This window comes from Meles meles, chromosome 8, assembly GCF_922984935.1.
Source record: "Meles meles chromosome 8, mMelMel3.1 paternal haplotype, whole genome shotgun sequence".
Taxonomy (NCBI): Eukaryota; Metazoa; Chordata; class Mammalia; order Carnivora; family Mustelidae; genus Meles; species Meles meles.
Genome location: NC_060073.1, coordinates 105,936,163 through 105,961,534, shown reverse-complemented (window position 1 = coordinate 105,961,534; position 25,372 = coordinate 105,936,163). Strand labels below are relative to the sequence as shown.

At 52.6% G+C, this 25,372-nt stretch overlaps 1 protein-coding gene across 4 annotated transcripts in view; it reads right to left on the bottom strand.

Moving 5' to 3' along the window:
* Positions 1-25,372, bottom strand: part of FXYD6 (FXYD domain containing ion transport regulator 6) — a 30,812-nt gene that overhangs the window by 4,544 nt on the left and 896 nt on the right. For 2 of the 4 annotated variants that reach the window (XM_046016253.1, XM_046016250.1), the window contains exons 2-4: positions 1,062-1,124; positions 453-491; positions 256-330 (exon numbers count right to left, since the gene is read on the bottom strand). In XM_046016253.1, the coding sequence (XP_045872209.1) occupies positions 256-330; positions 453-491; positions 1,062-1,119 (172 nt within the window). In that variant the 5' untranslated portion in view covers positions 1,120-1,124. The remainder of the gene's footprint in view (positions 1-255; positions 331-452; positions 492-1,061; positions 1,125-25,372) is intronic. The other 2 variants (XM_046016251.1, XM_046016252.1) reach the window with 1 other exon arrangement.

Sequence of the window (25,372 nt, the reverse complement as noted above, 5' to 3'; positions counted from 1 at the left end):
CACGGGGACAGCTACCCTGCCCCTTCTTATTGTCCGCTGGTTCTCATCAAACATTTATTTTGTTCGTTCCTCACTCTTTTACTGAGCACTTACTATGTGCCCCACGCTGTATTCGGTCCTAGAGATAACAGGGAGAACGACAGTCTCCTTCCCGCTCCCAGGGAGAGCATGGCCAGGCTCTGCGACCGTTCTCCACCTGCTTAGCAGCTTACAGACACCCCTCTTACAGAGCGGACAGGGAACAGACACACTTACTCAGGATAAGGAGAATCCCCACCGAGAAGAGCACCACGGCAAACACCAATCCCCCAATCCTCAGTGTCTGGTAGTCTGCCAAAGGAGCAAGGGGGAGAGATGGAAGGGAGGGAAGGTCGAAAGGAGCGTGGTTTGCCCCCACTCCGGGGCGGGGCTGCACCTCCCCCTCCCGACCCAGGCTTCCCATCACTGCTCACCATAATGAAAAGGGTCCTTTTCTTCCTCCTGCTCAGCTGCTGAAAAAGTAAACAAGTGTGGGCAAGAGAAAAGACAGGGAGATCTCTGATTCCTGAGTCTCCCCCAAGCCTCACAAGACTCACTTCCCACAGAGGGATGCCTGGGGAGGAGAGCCCATTAAGCAGAGATGCCGGGGGGAGCACAGAGAGTTGGGCCTTCCTACTAAGGCCAGCCTGAGAGCCAAAGGGGGGTACTGTCGGAGGCCCCGTGAGCTTCTGCCTCTACAGCACATCACATCCTTCGTATTCTCACATCATCCCCCGAGGCAGGGTCTAGAACCCTCTTGTTACACGTGGGGAAGCTGAGAAAGGAGGAAGGACACGTGACTTGCCCCACGCCAGAATCCAGAGTAGGTCTGGCTCCTAAGGTTCAGGCCTGAAGCAGAGCCTACTGGGCCCACTGGCAGACAGGTGGGCAGGCTTGTGTAGGGTCTGGGAATACCTGCTGCCTTCCAGCACCTTCTCTGCCGACTAAAGCGGGGACAGGGGAGTCACTTATCAGCCACGTAGGATGTGAGATTCCCCCCAGCCCTACGGTCCCAAAGGGCCAGGACCTGGAAGGGTACTCACCACTGGCCAGGATGGTGGGAGCCAGCAGGCTGCATAGAAAGATCAGCACCGCCTCCATGGTGTCTGTGGACGGAGGAGGGAACGTCATTCTCTGCACAGGAGACTCCCCACCCACCTCCCAGCCTGATGGGGGAGCTGAGTCAGGCTCCCGGCTCTGAGTACTCTCCACGCGGTGACAGTTCGGGCAACTGAGCCGAAGCCGCCATGGCAGAGCTCCCACAGAGACAGCTCCGCGTGCAGGAGCTCAGTGACTTTGACGGAATCCACGCCGTCAGCAGCCACAACGACTGACCCACTCTGCAGGTGAAGAACCTGAGCCCGAAGAGGTGAAACGACGCCCATAGGAGTGAGTAGCAGAGGCCCAGTCCTCACCCAGCTCAGGAAGCCCTCCACCACAATGCCTCCCCGGTATGGAAGCCAGAAGACCCTAAGGGCATTCCTGGGAAATGACCCCAGCGTGGCCCTCCTCCCCAGGCCATCCTTCTGTGGCCACCCCCAGTTCACTAAGACGTCTGGGACTTCCTGGCCCAGTTCCCCCAGGTGCATCCGCCGGCAGAGTCGTTCTTCCATGAGATGAAATGGGGCAGGTAAGCGGAGGCCTCCCTAGTACAGCCAGCCACAAGGGGCGGGAGACTTGCTGCTTACTGGTCTCCATACGGGAAACCCTGAAATGCTGACAGCTGTCCCTTCAGTTACGCCTGACACCCTCACCTCTACAGGGCCTAAACCAACTCCTCCCACAGGCTTTAGTTCACAGTCCTCCAGAAAGGCGGTTTGGTCAAACCAAGGCAGCGTGGACACTGGCTCTCGGAGCCCCAGTGCCCTGACCTCTCCCCGTCCCTGACTTCTGCTCATGAGCTCATCAAGCCCCTGTCCCCAGAGCCAGGGACCCCAGGATGGGCCATCTGGATGGAGGCAGAAGGTGGCCAGGTGGTCCCTTCCAGGGACAGATTTCGGTGGAGTTACACATACCTCCCACCTGGGCTTAAGGAGCTGCGGTGAAGAGCCAGCAAGGAAAACCGGGGAAAAAAACCCAAGCCGGGAAAGCCCGAGGCCGTCTGCCCTTTATCCAGGGCTGACACTGGCAGTGGCCTGAGCCCTGGACCAGGACAGAGTGGCCAGGACCATGCCTGCTCTGACGGATCGTCCCTCTGACTTTCCCCACCCCAAGCGAGCAGCCCCGGGTGCCCTTCCCCTCTCAGCCACCAGGGGTCACAACAGCCGCATCCAGAGCCCCGCGGAGGCCCAGCCGTGGACCCGGGAGGCCCTGGGGAAGTGCGTATCAAAAGGCAGTAATTGGCTTCTAATGCCATCTCACCTAATACTGGTAATTCTTTTCAATTTTACATACTTTATGTGTATAAAAACGTAGGTAGCACACACATATAACGAAGCACAGTAACAAGATCAACACCCATAACGCAAGAACGAGACCTTCACCGACACCTGCAACAGCACACCCGTACCTTCCTCCAGCCCATCCCCCCGCCTCGCTCCCACAGAGGAACAGCACCCTGGACAGCAGACACCCAGACCTGTATCATCACCCCCTTGTTGTTCTTCAAAGACATTTCTTTCTAAAGATTTATTTATTTATTTATTGGAGAGAGAGAGAAAGCACGTGAGCAGGGGTAGGGGCAGAGAGGGAGGGAGAGAGACTCTCTAGCAGATTCCCTGCTGAGCCCGATGCAGGGCTCCATCCCGGAACCCTGAGATCATGATCTGAGCCAAAACCAAAAGCCGGACACCGACTGAGCCACCCAGGTGTGCCAAAGACATTTTTTAAATTAACATGTAATTCACATACCATGAAACTCATTTAAAAGTGTACATCCAGGGGCGCCTGGGTGGCTCAGTGGGCTATACCTCTACCTTCGGCTCAGGTCATGATCTCAGGGTCCTGGATCGAGCCCCGCATCGGGCTCTCTGCTTGGCAGGGAGCTTGCTTCCTCCTCTCTCTCTCTGCCTGCCTCTCTACCTACTTGTGATCTCTGTCTGTCAAATTAAAAAAAAAAAAAATCTTCAAAAAAAAAGGAAAAAAAAGTGTACATCCAGCACTTTTGGGTATCTTCACAAAACTGCGTACCCGCCATCGCTAATTCCAGAACACATTCGTCACCCTGAAAAGAAACCCTATCCCTGCCAGCAGTCACTCCCATTCTGCCCTCCTCACCTCCCACCCCAGGCTCGGACAACCCCTGATCTACTTTCTGTCTCTGTGGGTTTGCCTATTCTGGACACGTTATGTAAAAGAATTGCCCAATATGTGCCCTTTGGTATCTGGCGTCTTTCACGGAGCAGCACGTTTCAAGGTTCATCCGTGTCAGGCATCAGAACGTCACTCCCTTTTATGGCTACTATTCCAGCATATGGCTAACCCTCCTGCTCCTCTTCTTAAAAACCTATTTATCATGCACGTAATAAAATGGTGTTTAATGGAGCTTTTTTGAGCTTTGTAATTATGACATCATGTTGTTTACAGGGACTGGCTATTTTTGGTTCACGTGGTTTCCAAGTTTCATCCACCGTGACATGTGACTGTAGTTCATGCATTTCTGAAGTCATGCAGTATCCCATCATGCAGATTAATTATTCTGCCCATGCTCCTGCCAGTGGATATTTTTTTGTTTTTCCCATTTTGTGTGATTGTAAATAATGCAGCTGTGAACACTTTTCTGCATGCTTCCTAGGACACACATGCAAGGCACCGGTTTTCAAATTTTTTCCCATCATTTTCATATGAAATACTTTTTTAAAAAGATTTTATATATTTGACAGAGAGAGACAATGTGAGAGAAGGAACACAAGCAGGGGGAGTGGGAGAGGGAGAAGCAGGCTTCCCACCGACTAGGGAGCCCGATGCGGGGCTCAATTCCAGGACCCTGAGATCATGACCTGACTCGAAGGTAGAGGCTTAACCAACTGAGCCACCCAGGCAGCCCTATAGTTTCCGTTCTTAAAACAAAACGGCTAGGCCCATGAATGGGTCACTGTGCAGTAGAAAATGCATGTTCTAGAGACAGGCTGAGGAGTGAGGTCACTGAGCTGTGCAGTATACAAACTGTCCACATTACAGAATACTTGTAAAGTCTTTTCCAAAGTGATCATGTCTATTTCCACAACCCACCAACTGCATGACTGTCCCTATTTCTCTGCATCCCTAACAATATTTGGCATTGCCAGACGGCATAATTTCTGCCAACTGAGAGGTGCAAAGTGTGGTCTTCATTTGATCCCCTAGTAATATGGTTGGGCGTCTGTTTGCCATTCCTGTTTCTTCAACAGTGATGGCTTTCATGACTTTGGCTCCTTTTTTTCAAGAGGGTTAACATGATTAGGGCTATCCATTTATTATTCTGGATATGAAATCTTTGTCATTAAGTACTGCAAATGTCTCTTCCCAATTAGTGGTTTGACTTTTCATCTTTTGTTGCTGTCTTGTCATGACCAGAATGTCTTAATCCTAATGTAATTGAATGCGATGATTTTTTTGTGCGTCTTGTGGAAGATAATCTTTGTCCGCCCGAGTAAGAAAGAATTTTCTTCTGGACATTTTACAGCTTTGCCTTTGACACTGAAATCTTTATTCTACCCAGAATTGGTGTTCGTGTAAGGCAGGAGGTAGGCTTCTAATTTTTACTAGCTGTCCTGGCACTATGTGTTGACAACCCATCCCCTCCTTCCTCTGGAATGGTCCTGCTCCTTCCATCATATACCCGGTTTCTACTCAGGTGTGTGTCTGTTTCTGCGACTCCTTTTTTGATCTGTTGGTCCATTTGTCTGCTCCTGTGTCAGAATCAGTGTCTCAGCTGGTACAGCCTGATAGTAATCTTCCCATGTGGTAGAAGAAATTCCCCTCCTCATTTTCTTCTTTCTTCTCTTTCTCTTCCATCAGGAATATCCTCCCTATTTTTGCTCTTACATAGAAATTTTAGAATCAACCTGTCAAATTCATCTAACACGACTGAGGATCTCATTGCAAGAGACCCGTGTGTAGAACCACCCAAGGAGAACCAGTATTCGTGTAATCTTGAGTCTCCTTATCCATAAAAACATCTTCTCATTGGTTTACGTCCTTTTTAATGTCTTATCACAGTTTTATAAATGCTTTCATATCAGTCTTTCTCATCTTCTATTAGATTTCTTCCTGGATGCCATATGCTTCTTATTGCTATTTTAAATGCTATCTTTTGTGTGTGTTTTCTAACTTTTGCTGGTACAGAGAAAGGCAATTGATTTGTACATATTGATCTTAAATCCAATCTCACTCAACTCTCTTATTATTTCTAATAATTTACCTGTGGATTCCTTTGGGTTTTCTCCGTGGACGCATCACCTGTTAATGACACGGTACTGTCTCCTCTTTGCCGATGCTCACCTTCTGTAGATTTTTATTTCTTGTCTTACGTCCTGCCAGGCCTTACCATAAAATGTAGACTAGAAGCCGGAGTACTGGACACGCACACATGCAGTCGTGTTACTGGCTTTACTTTTTACTTGTATTTCATTTTTGTGTGTATTTTTAGTTTTTCCCAACCTTACTGTGATGTGACACCTAACAATATGTTAGGTTTAAGGTGTGATGATTCATTTGATGCTTGTTTATGCTGCAAAATATTGCCACAATAAGATGAGTTAACACCTCTCCCACCTCAAATAATTACCTTTTGTGTGCATGGTGAGGAACAACAAAGCAAATGTGGCCTAAATACAACGAAATATTGTTCAGCCATCAAGAGTGGGGAATTATGGATTTTAAATAGATTTCCCCCTCTAATCCTGGTGTTCTAAGATGTTTCTGTTTTACATTATTTATGAATGAGTGTTCTACATCTACAGATTTGACCTTTAATCTATCAATGAAAGAAATTATGTGCGTGGATTATCTAATGTCAAATCATCCTTGCATTGCTGGGATAAAACCAATGTATTGTCTTCTCATAACCTGATGGTTTTGGTTCACTGAGCTTTTGTTTAGGATTTTTGCATTTCTGTGCATGAGTAAGACTGGGCTGCAATTTTTATTTTTTTGTACTGGCCTTGCCTGGTTTGGGTATCGTGGTAGTCCTGGCCTCACAGAACCAGTATTTCCTCTGCTGCTCTTCCCTGGAAGAGTTGGCTGAAGATTAAAATAATCTATTCTTCGAATGTCCGTAGAACTAAACTGTGAAATCGTCCGACTTAGTCTTTCCTTCATGGGAGGATTTTCAGTTGTCTTTTCCACTCATTAATGGCCATGACACGCCTCAGATTTCTCTTCTTGAACATATTTAATGAGTATGATTTTTAGGGCAATTTGCTCTTTTCTTCTTTCAAACTTAATGCCATACAGTTGTTTATAGTATTTTCTATATATCCTTAGGAACCACTAATTTCTGTTGGATCTGTGGTTATGTCTTTTTTTTTTTTTTTTTGCATTCTTAACATTGTTTATCTGTGATTTTTTTTCTTTTTTTAAAAGATTCTATCTATTTATTTGACAGAGAGAGAGATCATAAGTAGGCAGAGAAGCAGGCAGAGAGGGGGAAGCAGGCTCCCTGCTGAGCAGAGAGCCAGATGTGGGGCTTGGTCCCAGGACCCTGAGACCATGACCTGAGCTGAAGGCAGAGGCTTAACCCACTGAGCCACCCAGGCGTCCCACGACTCTCTTTTCTTTATCAGCTCCACTGGATGTTCACCTATTTCAAGTCTTTTCAAGAATCTGATCTTGGTTTTGCTGATGCCTGTTCACTGTGTTTTAAATTGTCCTCTATTCTGCCCTTATGTGTTCTCTGACTTTATTTATTCAGCATCTCCCTCTACTGGTTGAGAAATTATACAACCTATTTCTAGTTTAATGGTTACCTTTGGAATTTCACCACGGGTGTTTGCTATAGACTGAATGTTTGTGTCCCCCAAATTCATGTATTCAAACCTAATCCTCAATGGAATATACTTGGAGATAGGTCTTTGGGAGGTGATTAGTTCATGAGGGCAACCCTCATGAATGGCATTAGTGTCCTTATAAAAGAGAGCTCTCTGGCTCCTGGGTGGCTCAGTCGGTTAAGTGTCTGCCTTCAATTCAGGTCATGATCCCAGTGCCCTGGAATCGAGGTGCAGGTCGGGCTCCCAGTTCAGCAGGGAGTCTGCTTCTCCCTCTGCCCCTCTCCCCAGGGTGTGGTCTCTATCAAATAAACAAATAAAATCTTTAAAAAAAATTTTTTTTAAATAAAAAACAAAAGAGAGGGACGCCTGGGTGGCTCAGTGGATGAAGCTGCTGCCTTCGGCTCAGGTCATGATCTCAGGGTCCTGGGATCGAGCCCCGCATCGGGCTCTCTGCTCTGCGGGGAGACTGCTTCCTCCTCTCACTCTGCCTGCCTCTCTGCCTACTTGTGATCTCTCTCTCTGTCAAATAAATAAATAAAATCTTTAAAAAAAAAAAAAACAAAAGAGAGTTCTCTTGCCTCTCCCACCAAGTGAGGCCTCAGTGAGAAGACGGTCACCTGTGAATCAAGAAGCGGGTTCTCATCAGACACCAAATTTGCCAGCACCCTGACCTTGGACTTCTAGCCTCTGAACTGTGAGAAATAAATTTCTGTTATAAGTCACCTAGTCTATGGTACTCTGTTATAGCAGTCCAAGCAGATTAAGTAGTATTTGATTTAACAAAGACTTTTAAAGAGTCTAATGTTAAAAGGTGTCAGAGTAACTAAGCATAATACCCTTCCTGAAAAATTAAAAAAAAAAAAAAATCTGGGGCGCCTGGGTGGCTCAGTGGGTTAAAGCCTCTGCCTTTGGCTCAGGTCATGATCTCAGGGTCCTGGGATCAAGCCCCACATCGGGCTCTCTGCTCAGCAGGGAGCCTGCTTCTCCCTCTCTGCCTGCCTCTCTGCCTGCTTGTGATCTCTGTCTGTCAAATAAATAAATAAAATATTTTTTAAAAAATCACCTCCTTCCTATTGTTATAAAACTTTCAGTTCTTTTTAAAAATCCTATGACATGGATATTAGTATTTATGTTTCATGGAAACGTTTGTTTAGATTCACCCACGTGTGTGGTAGCCAGGCTTCAAGATGGTCCCCAGAACCTCCGGGTTTGAAAGCCTTATACAGTCCCCTTCCCCACTGCACGATGTGGCCAATAAAACACAGTGGAATTGATATGTCACTTCCAATATTGGATTACAAAAGGCACTACGGCTTTCCTTCCTCTCTCTCTCTCTCTCAGATTACTTGCTCTTAGGGAAAAATCACCTGCCATGTCTTAAGGATGCTCAGCATCCCTGTGGAGAGGCCCATGTGGCAAAGAACTGAGGACCTCAGCTCAAAAGCCACTAGGGAGTGGACCTGCCATGAGCCAAGTAAGTGAACTTGGAGGCAGATCCTCCAGCCTCCACACGATTGCTCCCCGCTGCTGACAGCCCGACGGCAACCGTGTGAGTGACACAGAGCAGAACCGTGCAGCCCAGCTGCCTCATTCCTGACCTCCGAAACTGTACGAGCTCACGAATGCAGCGGGAGATAACTAATACAACATACCTACTAACTGATCTCTTCATGATTCTTTTTGACTCTTAGCCATTTGTCAAGACAGTTCCTTTACTCCTCAAGAAAATCTTTCTAGAATTTTCTTTAATGAAAATCTATCAGTTACAAACTCGATTTTTGTGCACCTGAAAATGTTTTCATTTCACCCTTCTAGTGCACAGACTCAGGGGTGATCTTAGTGATTGTGACCTACCCTAGTGCTCCAGCCTTAGTGTAGTGCCCTCCTCTTGAACGGGGACAACGGCTGAGACTCGCTGCTGGCCAGGAGAGGGATCTTTGGCGCCTCACGAGAGTAGAAAAAACACGTCAAGGGTTCCAGGGCACCTGTTACTGTCGTGCATTTCCCTCAACTCTCCCCAAATCCTCTCCATGCATGATCAGGTTCAAGCACAATGAGCACACACTGGTTCCTATGCACACACTAATGAGGCATACTCTTTTGGGCTCTGCCAGGGATAAATAGGTAAACAAGACATAACCTCGGCTTCCAAGCATTGGCGGGGTCTGGAAGCAGAGGGCTCTGGTACATCAGCAAGGGTGAAGAGAGCTTCACGGGAGGGAAAGGCAGAGGTAGAGACTACAAAGGAGAGTCCTTCGGGGCAGGGAGAGAGGGAGAAGGGAATACAACAGGGGACCTGGGACGATCCCATGGAGGAGCGAAAATTTCAGCTGGACCTCGAAAGAAGGATGGGATTTTTGCTGGACAGGGGCACGAAGAGAGAAACTAAGGGCATTCGGGCAAAGGCAATAGCATGAACTAAGGCAGTGAGAAGGGAACACGGGAAGCAGGGAAAACAACCAGTACTCAGTTCAAGTTCTAAGTTTAGCCCAAGTTGCCCCTCCAGGCACTCCACGGTGATGGCCTGACGGGGCTACCGCAGAAGGACTCTGAATAAGGTCCCTCAGGAGAGAGGGCCTCTGCCATCCGTAATGCCTGCATAGCACAGGAAGGGGCTGAGACAGCAATTGGCCAAGTGTGTGCCATTTTTAGAGTAAGCTACCTTCCAAACAGTGAACGGTCCTGTTGAGGAAAACCATGAAGGGTGGACGGCGAGAACTCTGATAAGTCAGAGGGTGGAGGGCCTCGAATGCCAAGCTGAAGAGGAAAGACCAGTCTTTGTGTTCTGAAGAAAGCACTTCTGCTCGAGTTACAGTGTGCTCAAAGAAATACTGTTACAGATTTGGAAAGTCACCAACTCCCTGTTCCTCCAAGCTGCGGTCCAGGCCTGGCCTACACCAGCCACACCTCGGCACAGGCCTCCTCACGGTGCCGCTTGGCCCCGGCGGCCATTTTTAAGTCTCGCTGGTGACACTGGCATTGCCCCTGAGACAAGAGGCCAAACACACACACAATGTTCTTCTCTCACTGCTGCACGGAGAAACCCATCTGGGCCTCCCCTCGCTCCCACACAGCTGGCCCTGGTGTCCCACGCCTTCCCCAGCCCTCCCAGGTACCACACATTCCTCTGTCCCAGACAGGAAGCAGGGCTGCCTGCGGCTGGCTAAGGGTGGGTGCCAGAGGAGGGGAGGTTAAGAGGCAGTAGAAGTGACAAGTCTCCTTTCCAGGCCACAGTCTAAGAAGTAAATAGAAGAGGGGGTTCAGGAAGTCACATGAAGTCCCGTATGCACGGGAGGCTCCGAGCCCCTGCGTGGGGGTCCCTGAGGACTGGGCTCTCCGGGTTAGGACTCGGGAGACGTCATCACCATGAGGCACAGACCTCCTCCCTCCACCTCTCCCCAGCCCAGAAATTCTAGATCCTTCAAGCCACCCTTCCCGGCTGGCAGAAGGGACCAGCCACAGTTCGCTTCCTCCGTGGCATCCCATGAGAGAGAATTCGGGTTTCCACTCGTTTCTCTTCCCCTCCTTTCCGTGTTCTGTTATCTCGACATCTGTCAACGGCTGGCATTTCAGGTGGCAGCGGCCCTTCCCCGTTAATTCTGTTCCCTGATCTCCCTGCCTTTCACCCAGTTGTTTACCGCATGTGCGAGAGAAAGCACTCAGAAGAGTCTCTCCGGCGATTATCTTTCCATTCTGAGTCACATAATTTCACATAATTGTTGGGCAAAAGCTGCTCTGAAAAAGAAGCCACTGGTTGATGAGGGAGCCGCGTGCTCTATTGGTTTTGATTCCCTGCAGCCGTGAGGCAGATCAGAATACCCAGCTCCATTGTGAAAATAACTCCGAAAAAACCGCCCTGACGTGCACTGGCTCCCAGTCACAGTGGGACTCAATCGACTCATGCTCATCTCTCTGTTCCCTCCGCCCACCCCCCAGGCTCCGCCCATCCATCACGTGCATCTCACCTCCTGGCCCTCCTTCAGGCTCTGCCCATCAAAAACATGCCCTGGGGGCGCCTGGGTGGCTCAGTGGACTAAGCCGCTGCCTTCGGCTCAGGTCATGATCTCAGGGTCCTGGGATCAAGCCCCGCATCGGGCTCTCTGCTCCGAAGGGAGCCTGCTTCCTCCTCTCTCTCTGCCTGCCTCTCTGCCTACTTGTGATCTCTCTCTGTCAAATAAATAAATAAAATCTTTAAAAAAAAAAAACATGCCCTGGGGGGTCACCAAGGCCTGGGTCCCTGTAGTATTCCTCCAAGAAAGCTGAGCCCCTCCTCCCACCCCTTCCAGACAAGACATGCTAGACATCCAGACCCCTTGATGGGGTCGCAGAACGCAGGGACCCCATTGTTTAGGTGAACGAGTTACCCTTGACCGTTACTGTATTCCCCAGGGACGTGATGTAGCCTGTGATGTATCCAAATCCACAACAGAGAGGCCTGGTAAGAGAAGACGGCACTGTGTAGAAGCAGGATAAAACTAAGCTCTGCGGTTTACCAGATGCAGCTGGAGTCACAGCACGCCAGGGTTAGGACGGAGATGAAAGCTCTTCTTATCTGAGGAGACTGAGGCAGAACAGGAATGGAGCTCATGAGCACAGCTGGTCAGGGCGCACAGCTGTCTGCCGCTGCCGGCTCGGAGGGACTGGGAGGTGGGCAGGCCAGGCTCGCAGGACGGGAGGCCATGAAGGCAGCAGGGAAGAAGACAGGGCACCGGCAGGAAAGGGGGCCACCAGGGCAATGAGAGGGGGGCAGGAGGAAAGCCCCCTGCCAGGCTCCTTGGCTCCCCGGTGGAAGACCACCTTTGACCAGAGACATTCGGGGGGGCCGTGATGGCTTCTGGAAGGCGAGCAATGGCGTCAGTCCAGAGAAGGCCTACAGAAGGTTTGGAGCCCAAGTCATAGTCTCTCAATGGGAGGGCGAAAAACAGGAGGGGGAAAAAAACAGAAAAAATTTTTTTTAAATAATGGAAAAGTCCTTTCTACTTCTGCTGGGCCTGCCACATGGCCGAGCTGAGTGCAGGCGGCATAGCTCTGAACAGTCTAAGGCCGGTGAAGGGCTAAACAGAGAAAAGGTCCAAGACTAGAAAACATCACCAACAACCTGGTCTGATTTACAACAGAGGGGGGTGGGGGTCTCCATATGCCCAAGACATTGATTGGTAAGTCTTACAGTTTGGCAGGAAAACAGGACAAAGTCCTCTGATTTGTTTGTGTCAAGATCCCTTTGGAGACCGGGGACAGGCCCTGGAAGGCTTTCCAGGCCTCCGTAGCCTGGGACTCCGTGAAAGGGTTGTGTTGCACCTGGTGAGTGGGACCATTACTTCTGGGTTACATGTGCCGACGAATGGGGCTGTGGACGTGGCCAGCACAAGCCGCCAGATACTGCCCAAACCTGGCGTTTGGCTTTGGAATGTGCTGGACCTTATGAGAAGTTAGGTATGATAATGCCCCAACTGGAAAGGCTGGGATGTCCTTGATCTTCTCCGGTACCCCCTTCCACAGCTGATGTCTCCCTGCCTCCCCATCCATGCTGGGGCAACAGGCATCCTCGGCCCTCAGACAAACCACCGCTCCCCGCCTCACACACACAGGCCCTTTGCTGTCTAACGGCTCGTCACCTTCCTGCTTCCCATCTTGGATGCTCTGGCCTAAAGCTCTCTTTGCTTTGGAAATTTTATGTGCCAGAATAAAGAGAAAGAAAAGAACAAAAGGACAGTCATCATCTACTTGACAGCTGTGTCTGGAAGAGCTCCGAGGGCACTTTTCCACACCCCTTCCTGCCGAGCCCAGCTCGCCTCTGGCTCCTTTTTTGCTTTCAGGGTGGGGTGTTTGCCCCTCACCTCACGTCCCCTAGGACCAGCGACCTGGAAACAGGCCAGGACCACATGGTGGCCTCAAACTACCAAATGGATGCCCTAAACGCTGACCTTGAAGCTCCCCAACCACAGTGACCCAGAGCCATGAGCCTCTTCACCTGCTTCTGTAAAATACGGGCCGCATCCGTCCTCTTCGGCCCCTTCTGGAAAGCAGCTTAGAATCCCCTTCCTCTTATGGCTATGAGACCCAACTGCAGCCTCCCTGCCTGGACGCCTCTGAGAGGCGCTGCCCAGCCCCCACCCCCAGGCTAGTGGACCCCCACCCCGGGAGCATGCGCATGAGCCAGGGGAGCTACAGGATGCAAAATTCCCAAAGAGGGACCCTCAGGGCCAGGGCTCCTTGCAGCTCACACGTAGCCCAGTCCCCACTCACGCTGCGCACTTCCAGGAGCCCAGCCTTGGCTAGAGTGTGAAACGGAAGGTGGAGGAAAGACAGGGGAGTCTTCTAGGTGGCAGGAATGAGCAAGCTGCTGGCAGGTGGGAGTTTGGGGCTGGGAACAGAGGCGTGCCTGGAACACAGGAGCCCTTCTATCAACTCCGTGGAAGGAAATGCTAGGAGCTAAAAGGTCTGCGAAGGGAAGCCCATATCTGAAGCCCAGTCTAAGGGCCTAGACTGGTATAAGAGATCATGGCAAATAGCCTACGAGGTATGTATTCCCATCACACCCATTTTAAAGGCAAAGAAACTAAGGTGGACAAAGAGCGGTAGGAGGATTCTAGAATTCAACCCAGCTTTGTCGGCTTCCTATTGGGAGCCCAGGACTCAGCCCAGGGGAGAGCTCACATCCTCTCAGTGGACTACTTGTATTGCAGCTGCCCGGGGAAGAGGGGAGCCCCCCTCCCTAGGCAGCGGCACCCTGCTCCTTGCTCCTCCCCCAGCCTCGTGGGCTGAGCTCTGCACAGGGGGCCACAACAGAGGGCCTCCAGTGAACGTTATCAGCCAAGCTCCCCAGCATCTTGAGCTTCATCCATATTCATACAATGAATACGCAGTGCCTGCCAGCTCGCCCTTGAGGGAGAATTTATAGTCCCTTGTTGGACAGAGAGCTGTTTACTCAGGAGGGTGATTTTTTTCTTTTTTAACAGATTCCAGAATTCTGCAGCTGATTAGGGCACACTTGTGTCACGCCAAGAACTCTTCTCAGTGGTTTAAATATCCTAACTCGTTTCATCCTTACAGCAGTTCCAGAAAGTGGCTATGATTAGGATCGTCCCCATGAGACAGATGGAGAAACTGAGGCCAGGAAAGTCAAGTTAACTTTTGCCCGAAGTCCCGGAGCTGGAAAGTAGCACAGCCTGGATTTAAACCCCAGAAATCTGGCTCCAGAGTCCTTGCTCTGAACCACTCTACTGCCCTGCCACTCCGCCACGCAGTGGTTTTGTGGCCTTGAACAAGTTACTCTACCTCTCAGAGCCTTTGCTTCTGAAACACAGAACAAGAATAGTAACGTGCATCTCAGGAGCTGTGAGGATAAGAAGAAATCACTCTGGTGCACGGACCACTACGGCCGCTCTGCCCACACCCTTCCCTTCCGAGAAGGGCATCTTCTTTTGGAGCGGAAGGGATCCTCCCCCACTCCAACCCTGTAAGTCTTCCCGCTAGAAGGAGTGGGTCTGAGACCTCAGTGTCCCTCCAGGGGCTGTCTCATCATGGGAACCAAGGGAAAAAGGGTCAAAACTGCCGAGCTGGGAGGTGTGGGGGTCAGGGAGGCTGTGTGGGTGTCAGGCAGCAGCCAATAGGGGAAGAGCCGACAGGGAGGGAGGTGTGGGGAGAAGGGCCCAGGAGCAGGCCCGGGCTGGGTGTGCTCTGGCCCTCCAGCTCCCACGCCAGCCTTACCCATCCTACAGTTTGGCTCTGAATAGGATACGTGCCTTGTCTGGCCAAGACGGAGTTGGGTTTCTGCTGTTTGCCTTGAAAAGAGCCGTCCTGGGGTGCCTGGGTGGCTCAGTTGGTTAAGCATCTGCCTTCAGCTTAGGTCATGACCTCTGGGTCCTGGCATGGAGCCCTGCTTCGGGTTCCCTGCTTGGCGGGGAGTCTGCTCCTCCCTCTCCCTCTGCACCTCCCCTGCTTTTGCTCTCTCTCTCTCTCACTCTCTGTCAAATAAATAAATAAATAAATAAAATCTTTAAAAAATAAATAAATAAAAAAGAAGGAAAGAAGAGAGCTCTGTCGTGTTGGTGCTGTGTTCTGCGCTGGGCAAGCAAGACCACTTTTCAAGCAACAGCTGTTGATATTATAGCCGTTATCACCCCCAACTCCTTCCCCTCCAGGTTCTCCAACCTTCCCGTGGGAAATGGGGAAGAGAAAGAGAGAAGGAGCCGGAGTCGAGGAGTAAAGGGCCCCGGTCCCATCCTCTCACTTCCTGCCTCTCCCTCCAGCCATCCTCCAGCCTCTGGAAGGCTCCAGTGGACTTCTGACCGGCTGGGAGGGGCCTCGGTCCACAGCAGACACAGGCAGAGTGGGCGAGACAGGCTCCAAAGAGAGCCGCTGCCTTGTCCTGCCCCAAGAAAAACCGCCACGGTCACGCAGCGCCTCGGCCAGGTGGCATGGGGACAGCAGGTCTCCCTGAAGCAGCCAGAGCTGGTGGTGCACTGTCCACAACGGGGCAGCCCCCTTCCAGAGACACGGTGGTGAGATACACACAGGGCCCAAGGTAGCAGAAGAGGAAGGAAATCCCAAGAGGAAGAGAAAGTGAACAGGGGATACCCCCAAGGGGAAGTACAGGAGAGGCGGGCAGAGGAGAGACAAGCAGGCCACATGATGAACCGAGGTCGGCCAGGGCCTGTCCCCACAGAGACTCAGCACGAGGCAGGGAAAAGGAGGGACACGTGGCAGAGCAGAGAGGTGGGGACTGCGGAGAGACAAGGCAGTGTGCTCTGGAGAAACCTCAAACAAACCTTCAAGCCACTGTCCTCCCTGTGAGGCCTTCACCGGCCTCCACCCTCATGGGGCGACACCCAGCACCTGCCTCCAACGCCTCCAGCCTGACCCTGCGTGCCAGAGTCGGGCAGATGCTACAGAGATCAGGGTAGGGCAGAGGCAGGGTGGGGGGGGAGGGGAAGGTCAACAAACAGACCACGGCTGCTCCTGGGAGGACACCTGGAGGCCCCCCTACCCCTCCCAGGGCTGTTGCCCAATGGAAGGCACATGCTCTCTGCTGGATGGGGTGCGGGAGCCTGAGGCCCAGCCACGATGCCCAATCTCCTTCCAAACCCAAAGTCCTTCTAGGAGAAGTCACTGTCTCTACGAGAAGTCCCTTCGGTGTGTCTCCCTGGGAGGGTAAGGCCCTGAGACTCACAGGCCAAGCAGACTTCTGCAAAACCAGGGTACCGTGCCTAAGGCAGCCTAATCCCCCCTACCTCTTGGGTTTAGGGGCACTGCGACAAGATATACCAGGACAGAGACTCTTCTATCCCGGACCCCCAAGTGTGGCTGCTGCGAGAGAAAGGGGGAGCAACTGTATTTCGTGCATCCTCCCCCCACCCCAGTCCTGTGCCCGTGGTGGCCGAAGAGGCCAGAGGTGGCCACGGTGGTGTTGACGACACTGACCCTTCGTGAGATAGCCTACTCCCCAGACAACCTCCCAAGACTAGCCCAGAGGCTTAACACAACCACGAGTGCTGCTGGGTACCTGCCATCTTGGAGATCAGAAGAGGCAAGGCCCCCCGGTCAGCTGACGGGCCCATGGCCCCACGGAGAACAGCAGCATTGCAGGTGTCGTCTCCTAACTCTGCAGATGCCCAAAGCTAGCCAGTCCGTGTGGCAACGCGTTCAGACTCGGGGAAATGAAAATGCTGGCGCCGACCCAAGCCCAAACTGGGCTCGTCTGATGGGAGTGCTCTGACCCAGGCCAGAGCGAAAAACCAGGCTGAGGATACCCCCGATAATGTTAGCGAGGTCTAACTTCAACAGGCAAAATGTCATTTTTGTTTGCTTGACTCTGCCCACGATCACTGATGCCAGGGTAAGGCTGGGACCCCAGAGCCCCTTGGGAAGAAGGGGGAGGCCCAGCCCATCAGCCATCGCTCTGCCCCCTCCCACACAGCTGAAAGCACCCTGGTCTCCGGGCTCAGCCTCTGCCCCTCACAATAGCTGCCTGGCCTGCAGAACGTCAGCCCATGCCTGCTGCAGCCGGGCGGTGTCCCAGGCCAGCTGGAGGTGATCCTGCCCATCCGGGTCTGGGGAAGCCAATAGTACCACAGGCCCAGCCCCTGGCAGCCTTTTGGGGTGGGCTGCCCAGCTGCAAATTGGTATCTCTCTCTCTCTCTCTCAGTTCAGAATTAGACTGGGGTAGAGAACTCACTCCTGCTCCAAAACAGATCCACACCCACGAACTTCTCCCAAGGGAAGATGTTTTCATTTCACCAAAGGCTTTTTTTCAAAGGTAAAGAACTTCTAACCCTAAGGGTCACGTCCAGTGTCTCCTGAGTCAGACTGCTTTCCAAACAGGGGCCATCTGCCTGCACACAGTGGAGCAAAGAAAGGTAACATTGCAACAAGGTGTAGCTCTGGAAGGAATGGTGCTGATATCCTTCCAGGAATCAAGGTAATAAACCTTTATCAATGGCCTACTTTTGACGGGGAACGACCCCTGAGGACAGTAGAATGACACCCCCCCCACCCCCGAGCCAGTCCTCAGGGTCTCCTCCCGGCCTCCCAGCCTCCACACTGTATCTGGGGCAGAGGCCAGGCCATGTGGACTCCAGCAGTTATCTCTCTGATCTGGCCTTCTCTCCTGTTATTCAAGCTACTCCAGAACATTCACTGCTACTTTCCCAGCGGCCACAGGCACTTGCCTCATACGACAATAGCTGTCCCCACCTTCAACTCACTCCTGTCCGTCTGTCCCAGACAGACTGACTGCTGCCTGATTAATCTGTCTCACAGGTATTCCGATCACTCCCCTCTCAGACTGAAACCCATTCACGAGGCCCCAGTATCCCATTCACTTTTTTTAAATAGCATGTAGATACCTTTAGGTCTATCCCTCTTCTTCCCTTCTAGTATCTTCTCCCAGACTTTCAGCTCAGACAGTCGACTCCTGTCTCCTGCCAAGAGTGCAATGACCTCCAGGCCTCTGTATATTCTGTTCCCACCACTTAGAATGCCCTTCCCTGATGTGCAGCCAAGGTTGAGAAAGTCTTTGTCCAACGACCACTGCAGCCTGTGGACAGAACTATGCACGTCTTTCCTCAGACGCGGCGAGCCTCTGAGGCCCGTCTTTAGCATGGATTTGGCACACAGCACTTTCTGTTTTATGTTCTCCTTAACAAGGCTCTCCTGGCTGAAAAGTCTCTCTGCTGCCCCATGACTAGCAAGAGCCGAGGCAGCAGAGTTGGCCAGCGAGTGCTAGCTGACAGCCTGATGTGTGAAAGGGCACAGCTCCAATCACCAGGCCCTGGAAATCGTGTTGGGGAAGGAAGGGGCCCTGAAAGGGACGAAAACGAGTCCTGTCAACATCAACAGTGATGATTCACGCAGAGAGTCCATACCCTTGATGTTGACGTGGTATGATGAAAATAGCATTTCTCCTCTGTGATATTCCTTCCCAAAACCCATAAGCCCAGTCAAATCATGAGAAAACCAACAGATAAATCCAAGGCTGAGGGGTATCCTACAATATGCACGACCCTTTCTCCTCAAAACCATCAAGGTCATCAAAAACCAGGCTGGTCTGAGAAATGGTCAGAGCCAAGAAGAGCCAGAGACAGAACGACAAAATGTAACGTGCTACTCCAGATGGGATCCTGGAACAGAAAAGGGACAGTGGGTAAAAACTAAAGAAATCTGAGTGAACTATGGATTCCGGTTAATAATTACCTATCAGTGTTCTCTCAATTGTGACAGACGTACCACAAGATCATAAGATGGTTTTTTTTTTCAAAGATTTTATTTATTTATTTGACAGAGAGATCACAAGTAGGCAGAGAGGCAGGCAGAGAGAGAGAGAGGGAAGCAGGCTCCCTTCGGAGCAGAGAGCCCGATGCGGGACTCGATCCCAGGACCCTGAGATCATGACCTGAGCCGAAGGCAGCGGCTTAACCCACTGAGCCACCCAGGCACCCCAAGATCATAAGATGTTAAAAGTTGGGGAAACTAGGGCGCCTGGGTGGCTCAGTTGATTAAACGACGGCCTTTGGCTCAGGTCATGATCCCGGGGTTCTGGGATTGAACCCCGCACTGGGCTCCCTGCTATATGGGGTAGCCTGCTTTTCCGTCACCCTCTGTCTGCCGTTCCCCAAGCTTGTGCTCTCTGTCTGTCAAATAAATAAAATCTTTAGAAAATAAAAACTTGGAGAATCTGTGTGCAGAGGGGATTATTTGGATCTCTCTGCACTTAATCTGCTCAATGTTTCTGCAAATCTCTAATTGTTCTGCAACCCCGACTTCAACCCTGTTCCAAAAAAAAAAAATCTAATCTGTTTTTAAAAAATACAAAATTTTAAGTTCAGTTAAAAACAAAACAGCCCCCCAGACCCATCCCACCACTCCCACATCTGTTCAGCTTCCCGGCAAGCAGCATGGAGCCTTGCGCCCTGCTCATGGCATCTGACGCTCCTGTAATAGGAGCCAGGCTCTTACGGTTCAGAACCACAGAGCCCACACCCTGCAAAGGCTTTTTAAAGCTGCATTTAAAACAAGTGCTTTGGGTCCAGCCCGAGGTCACTGATGGGTCTGTCGCCTCCCGAGGAAAAGACAACCCGTTCCCTTGATTTGCATGTTAAGTGCCCCTCCAATAAACGTTAAACACCAATTATTCTGTTTAATAACTGAGCTTGGAATGATTGGCTCCCTTAGAAAGTTCCAAAGACCGGCTGAAGAACAGAGAGGACTCAGAGTCTGGGACTGAGGAGAAAGCAGAGGGTAGGAACACTGGAGGGGCTCACAGCAGCTGTGACACATTCCTGAATTCTCCGCACCGCCCCCACGCGTGCCAGGGCACCTCGCGTCCAGACCATCAAGCTGCCCCCTCCCGGGCTGGCCCCTTCCCACTGGGTCCCTCAGGCCAGGTGGGCCTCCCCAAGTGGCCCCATCTCTGGGTCTCCCCCCACCCTCCTTCACTCATGGAGGAGGACAGAGCCCCCACAGCTGCGAGGCTGGAGGATCCCCAGGTCCCCTGCGCCGAAGCTCATTCTCTGGAGCTCAGACCCAATCCAGCCCAACCTCCCAGGGGGTGTGGGAGGGACAAAGCTCCTCTGTTATGTAGAGAGGACCTATCATGTTAACCCCTAGACATCTTTTTTTTTAAAGATTTAAAAAATTTATTTGACAGAGACACAGGGAGAGAGGGAACACAAACAGCACACAAACAGGGGGAGCGGGAGAGGGAGAAGCAGGCTTTACCCCCAGCAAGGAGCCCGATGTGGGGCCAGATCCCAGGACCCTGGGATCATGACCTGAGCCGAAGGCAGACGCTTAACGACTGAGCCACCCAGGCGCCCCAACCCCTAGGCACCTTATCTTTAACGTGGAGTTCCTTCTGGGAAGAGAAACGTGGTCCAAGGAAGAAAAGAACCAACCGTGAAAAGAAACAAGGCCCTTTCCTTAGAAAGGGAGACATAGAGTTCACAAATCACAAACGCGGGCCTGGTTTTTGGAAGTTTCTCAGCAAGGACCCCAAGGGGGCATGGTACCCTGCTGTCACCCCATGAGTCTTCCTGGCCCCACACCAGCCCTCACCCCACAGCCGCTCCAAACAGTCCACAGAGGCAGGCCCACGGAGCAGGACAGGGCCACCAGCCCAGCACAGGGCACTGGCAGGTGATGCCCAGAGTGAGTCAGGGAGCAGGGCAAGCATGGGGGCCCGGGCCCCGTCCCCCAAAGGAGGTCCATCCAGTTCCAGGGAATCTGCACAGAAGCCTCAGGCTAGAGCCCCAGCAGGCTGGGCAGACAGGAGTGAGTCAGGCCAGCCACAGGATCACCTCCTCCGCAGGCCTGCTGACAAAGGTCCCTTCAAGAGAGGCCAGACGAGCAGTCCCGGAGGCAGAAACAGAAACTCCAGGGCCACATCAGCCCGCCCACAGTCAGACCACAGGACCCGGCAGCTCGGCCAGCCCCCTTGCACGGCTCTACCCGACAGCCCAGCTCCTGGAAAGCACAGCTCTGGCCCGCTGTAGTGCTTCACACAAATTCACACGGTCCTGCTTCACGGTGGCAGCGGCGTGGGGACAAACCCTGACCCACGGCGGGAGAAGGCACGTGTGGATGTCGCTAAAATGCCCGCTGGGTGGGCCACACACTCTCGGGGAACAATCGTCAGGGCGTTCAGAAGGCCAGGGAGGAGGAAAGCATTTCTGTTTCCTGGGAATTCGGAAAAACTACTTGAAAGAATGAGCTCTTGAGAGGAGCCTGGAAGGCTGATACAGTAAAATAAAGCAATCTGTTTTCATAATAATAGTGTCTTCATCACCATCATTATCATCACGGCAGCGAGCACCTACTGTTCACTAAACGCAGGCTCACGCGCAGCGCCTTGCACAGCTCGCCCCGTTCGTTATTCTCGTGCTCATTTGACAGATCAGGAAACGGAGGCTTAGAAAGCTAAGAAAACTAGGAAGTGTCAGAACACAGATTAGAACCCATGTCCCTGTGTCTCCCAAGGCCGCCGGCCCCTGTTCCGCAGGGCGAGAGCAAGGGCTCCTTCCAGGCAGGGTCTGAGTGTCGGTGGATGGGAGGCAGATACAAGGCCAGGGATGACCCTCGGGACGGGGCTGGGAGCACGGCGGCAGCCAGGTCCCGCACCTGTCCTTGTTAATGGACAAGGGAGCACAGAGGGAGGTGTGATGTAGCTGGACCCCGCCCGTGGGATCACTGAGAAAGTGGATCGGGGCCGACAGCCTGAGGGAAGGGGTTGTCACCACGGTCTGGGTGTGACGCTGCCGCTGGGTGAGGTGAGAGGGTGTGTGGGTGAGGGACGGAGGTTAGATATGTGTCAGGAAGGGAGAGTGTGTGCCTGTGTGAGCCCACGTGTGTGTGACGGCCCAGCCCTCCCTGCTCGGGAAGATTGCAGAGTCGTCCAGGTGGGAGGAAGGGACAGGACAAAGCAACCTGACTAAGCTGAGCTGGAGGGCGTTGGGAATGCAAGACCACCATTTCACGGCTCCACTGGGCCCTGGGAAGCTTGCCCAGCTGAACACATCCCAGGGATTCTGTGGATTTTTTATTAAAGGGAGGCCATGAATGAATTTAAGACCTTGGCCTCTGGTCTCTTTGGAGCCCTGGCTTTGTCCTCTGGCTGTGTGGGGGTCACCGTGGTTCCAACTCCCTCCCTCTCCGCCCTCTCTGGCCCAAGTCAGATATTCTGAGCAGTGAGAACAGCCACATTCCCATGGCCCAGCTTGGTCCCCAGGGCCTTAGCCCCCTTCCTGGACTTCGTGCTCCACCTCCCTCCCCCACCCCACCCTGAATATCTTTGTAACAAATGTGTTCCTGTGTGGGCTCTAAGCTGACTTCATACTTCCCCAGGTCAAGGTCTTCCCTCCTCCTTCCTATTCCAGAGTAGAGAGGACATTGCCAAACTGGTTCCAGGCTTTCGTCTGGTCCAGAGATATTCTGCTGCTCAGCTCCTCTGGCCACCGTTACTAGCTGGCCAAAGGCTCTCCCTCTCCAGGATTTCACAGACCCATGGCCAGTGGCCCTGGATCTCATCCTCTCTGGAGGCCAGCTCTTCCAACACTCTTCCCAGCCTGTTTTCATCCTGGCAGAACAGAACAGGTAGACCAATGTCTAGAAGGGGCCGGCTCCCGCACCCAGGGGAAGAAAGCCTGGGCTCGCTTTCTGGAGCACCTCCTGTCCAACTGGCTGAAAAAGGAGGCTTTCTCCAAAGGAATCGGAGACCAAGCCCCTTTCCCGCTCAGCTCAGCTGCAACCCTGTATTATCAAATAATGAGTACAATTTGGCACCTGGAGGGAAAAGGGCTCTCTTTCAAGATCGTATAATCTACAAAAAATTAGAGGAAGAAATGTTTTAGAAATCATGGAATCTAACCCCTTATTGACAGATGTAGAAATGGGTCTAAAATTATGGAGGCTTTTACTTGCTCGAAATCAATCTAAACAGTTTCTGACTTCCCCGAAAAGCCCCATTTGTGTCCAAAAGGATATCTGTGGAATGAATGCACTTGCCCTTGGGGCAGAGCCAGGACTAGAACCTGGGTCTGTGCCTCCGGGCTCACAGCCTTTCTGCCCCAGGCTCTCTGCCTCCAGGGCCTGCACAGGGCCTGTGCCTGTCAAGACTGCTTGGCTTCCTCCTGGGGCGCTCAGGTGCTGGGGCAGGGGCAGGTGGGTGATCTGTTAGACAGTGAGTCCTAGGGGCTGCCTGGCACTATGTGTCCTCCAGATGGCAGCCCGCTAAGTCCGTCAGGGCTGGGGGACAGGGGAGCGTGTGCTCTGATTTATGGTGGATCCAGGTGGGCTGGCTCACCTAAGGCTGTGGAAGCTTCCAGAGCCTAAGGAACTGCTCTTTCTTCCCTCCCTCTCCTTGCCACGCCCTCCAAGTCAATATAATGGAGCAGGCTCTCCGCTCACTAGGGTACCCACCTTGGGCACCCACCCATTTGGAAGGGACATTCAGTCCCCAGAGGACTGCTGGCAAGAGAGAAAAGAAGACAAGAGACGGGGGATGGGAGTGTGCGTCACAAGTCCCGGCTGAGCTGCCAGAAGGCCTCGGCCACCCCTGGGTGTGTGTCCGCTTCTGAGCCTGTCTTCTCACCTACACGATGTACTGAGTGGTGCTCCCTCAAGGCCTCTCTGGCTCCAAGAAATCTAGGACTCTCTTCTTCCTCACCCTAGTGTCCCCATTGATTAACGCCTCGTAGGTACTTAAAACAGTTCACTGAACCATTGAGTAAAACGGATCCTCCGTCAGTCCAAAGAGCACAGAGGCCGGGAAGGCGATGCCCCCCTCTGGTGTCTACCACCTGAGGGACAGAAGCCACCGGTTTCTGAAAGCCCAGCAATGCAGGAGCCCTTGGCAAACCGGCTTTCTCTCCCCGAGGCACTGATGTGGCTGCAGGAGCCACAGGAAGCAGGAAAAGGTGCCTAAAGGAGAGCCGGTGGCCGGACCCCCACGAGGAGCAGATGGCCGGATTCATACCGTCCTACTGCCCAGCTCCTGTCCTTCCCGCTCTTTCTGGCTTCCCTCTTCTCCGCGCCTTGTCTCCACTCCTTGTGCTCTCCCTGCCCTCTCCCAGCACCTTTGCTCTCTTGCTCAGCCACAGCTGTCTCCTTCCCTTATAGGGGCTCTGAGGCTTCTGCCGGATCCCGTCAGCCAGGAAGACTCAGGGGCTGAGAGGAGACTGCCAGCTCCGGCCAGGAGCCTCGGGCTTTCTCAGGGTCAGGGCAGGGAGAAAGCAGCAGCAGAGGGATTGAACCTCTCGTCTGTGTTCTTGAGTCGAGTCCTAGGAAAGGGATTCCTCTTAGCGGGAATCTGGAAATGCATTTCTCAATACCTTCTTCCACAGGGTTCCTGGGGAGATGTCTTCCTTCTGGCCCTCCTCAGCCTTCCCCGACACACACTCCCGGGTACAGACCTAGATGAGGCAGAAACCTGCCCTCTCTCTTCCCGCTTGAGACCTATTTAGAAGTGGTGTGCGCGTGTGTGTGTGTGTTATGGTTGATGTGTGTGAGAGCGTACACAGGGCGCTGTGCATGGCACGGAGGGTGCTGTGTTCCCTTGTGGTCAATGCACGGTGCATTGGGGGTGTACGTGGTCTAACTGTGGTATGATATATGTGTATGTGTCGTGCGTGGATGGAGTGTGGCACGACAGAGCGCGTGGTGTTTGTGTGCGCAAGGGTGTGTAATGTGGTAGGTACGTGTATGTGGGGCGTTAGGGGCACATTTGCGACGTGTGGCGGGGAGGACTGGAGTGGGTGAGCGGCCACCTCAGCCCCGCGTGGGAGCTAGCTGTCCAGGGTCACCCAGCCAGAGAAGCCGGGGATAACCAGTATCCAGGCAACCATGTTGGGGGGAGGGGAGGAGATATGGAGGTGAGGAATGGGCAGGAAAGGGAAGAGAGGCTGGGAATTGAAGAGGAGTTTCCATGGCAACTACCAGGGAGGTCACGTGCAAAAGGCTAAGTTACAGAAACAGATACACACAACCACACATATACAATATGAGGGTGCGGGGCCCCCAGGGTGGGGTTCCTTGCACAGAGGGCATGGGCTGCCCACTGGCCCATCTCCAAACCTGGAAATCCGGGCCCAGCGAGAGAGCACAACACCCAGGAGACAAAGGAAGTGGAGACAGAGGCCACGTTGGTGGGCAGAAAGCTCCACAGCCAGCCCCTCCTCCCCTGTCCGGGGGTTGGCAGCAGGGGCCTGACCAGGCCCACTCTCCAGCGCAGCGGCTCCCACCCTCCGGTGCCTTCCCTAACAGCCACCACTTGTAAGAGCCAGCAGCAAGCGCCAGGAGCCGGGGCTGCTCTTCCAACTGTCCACGGAAGCCCAGCGAGACACAATGGGGGAGGCTGTGCCAGGGCCAGCCTTGCTGGGGAAAGGGGCTGAGCATGGGGAAAGGGGGAGAATGGGGGATCAGGGAGGCCCCCCTGAAGAAAACAGGACTGGATA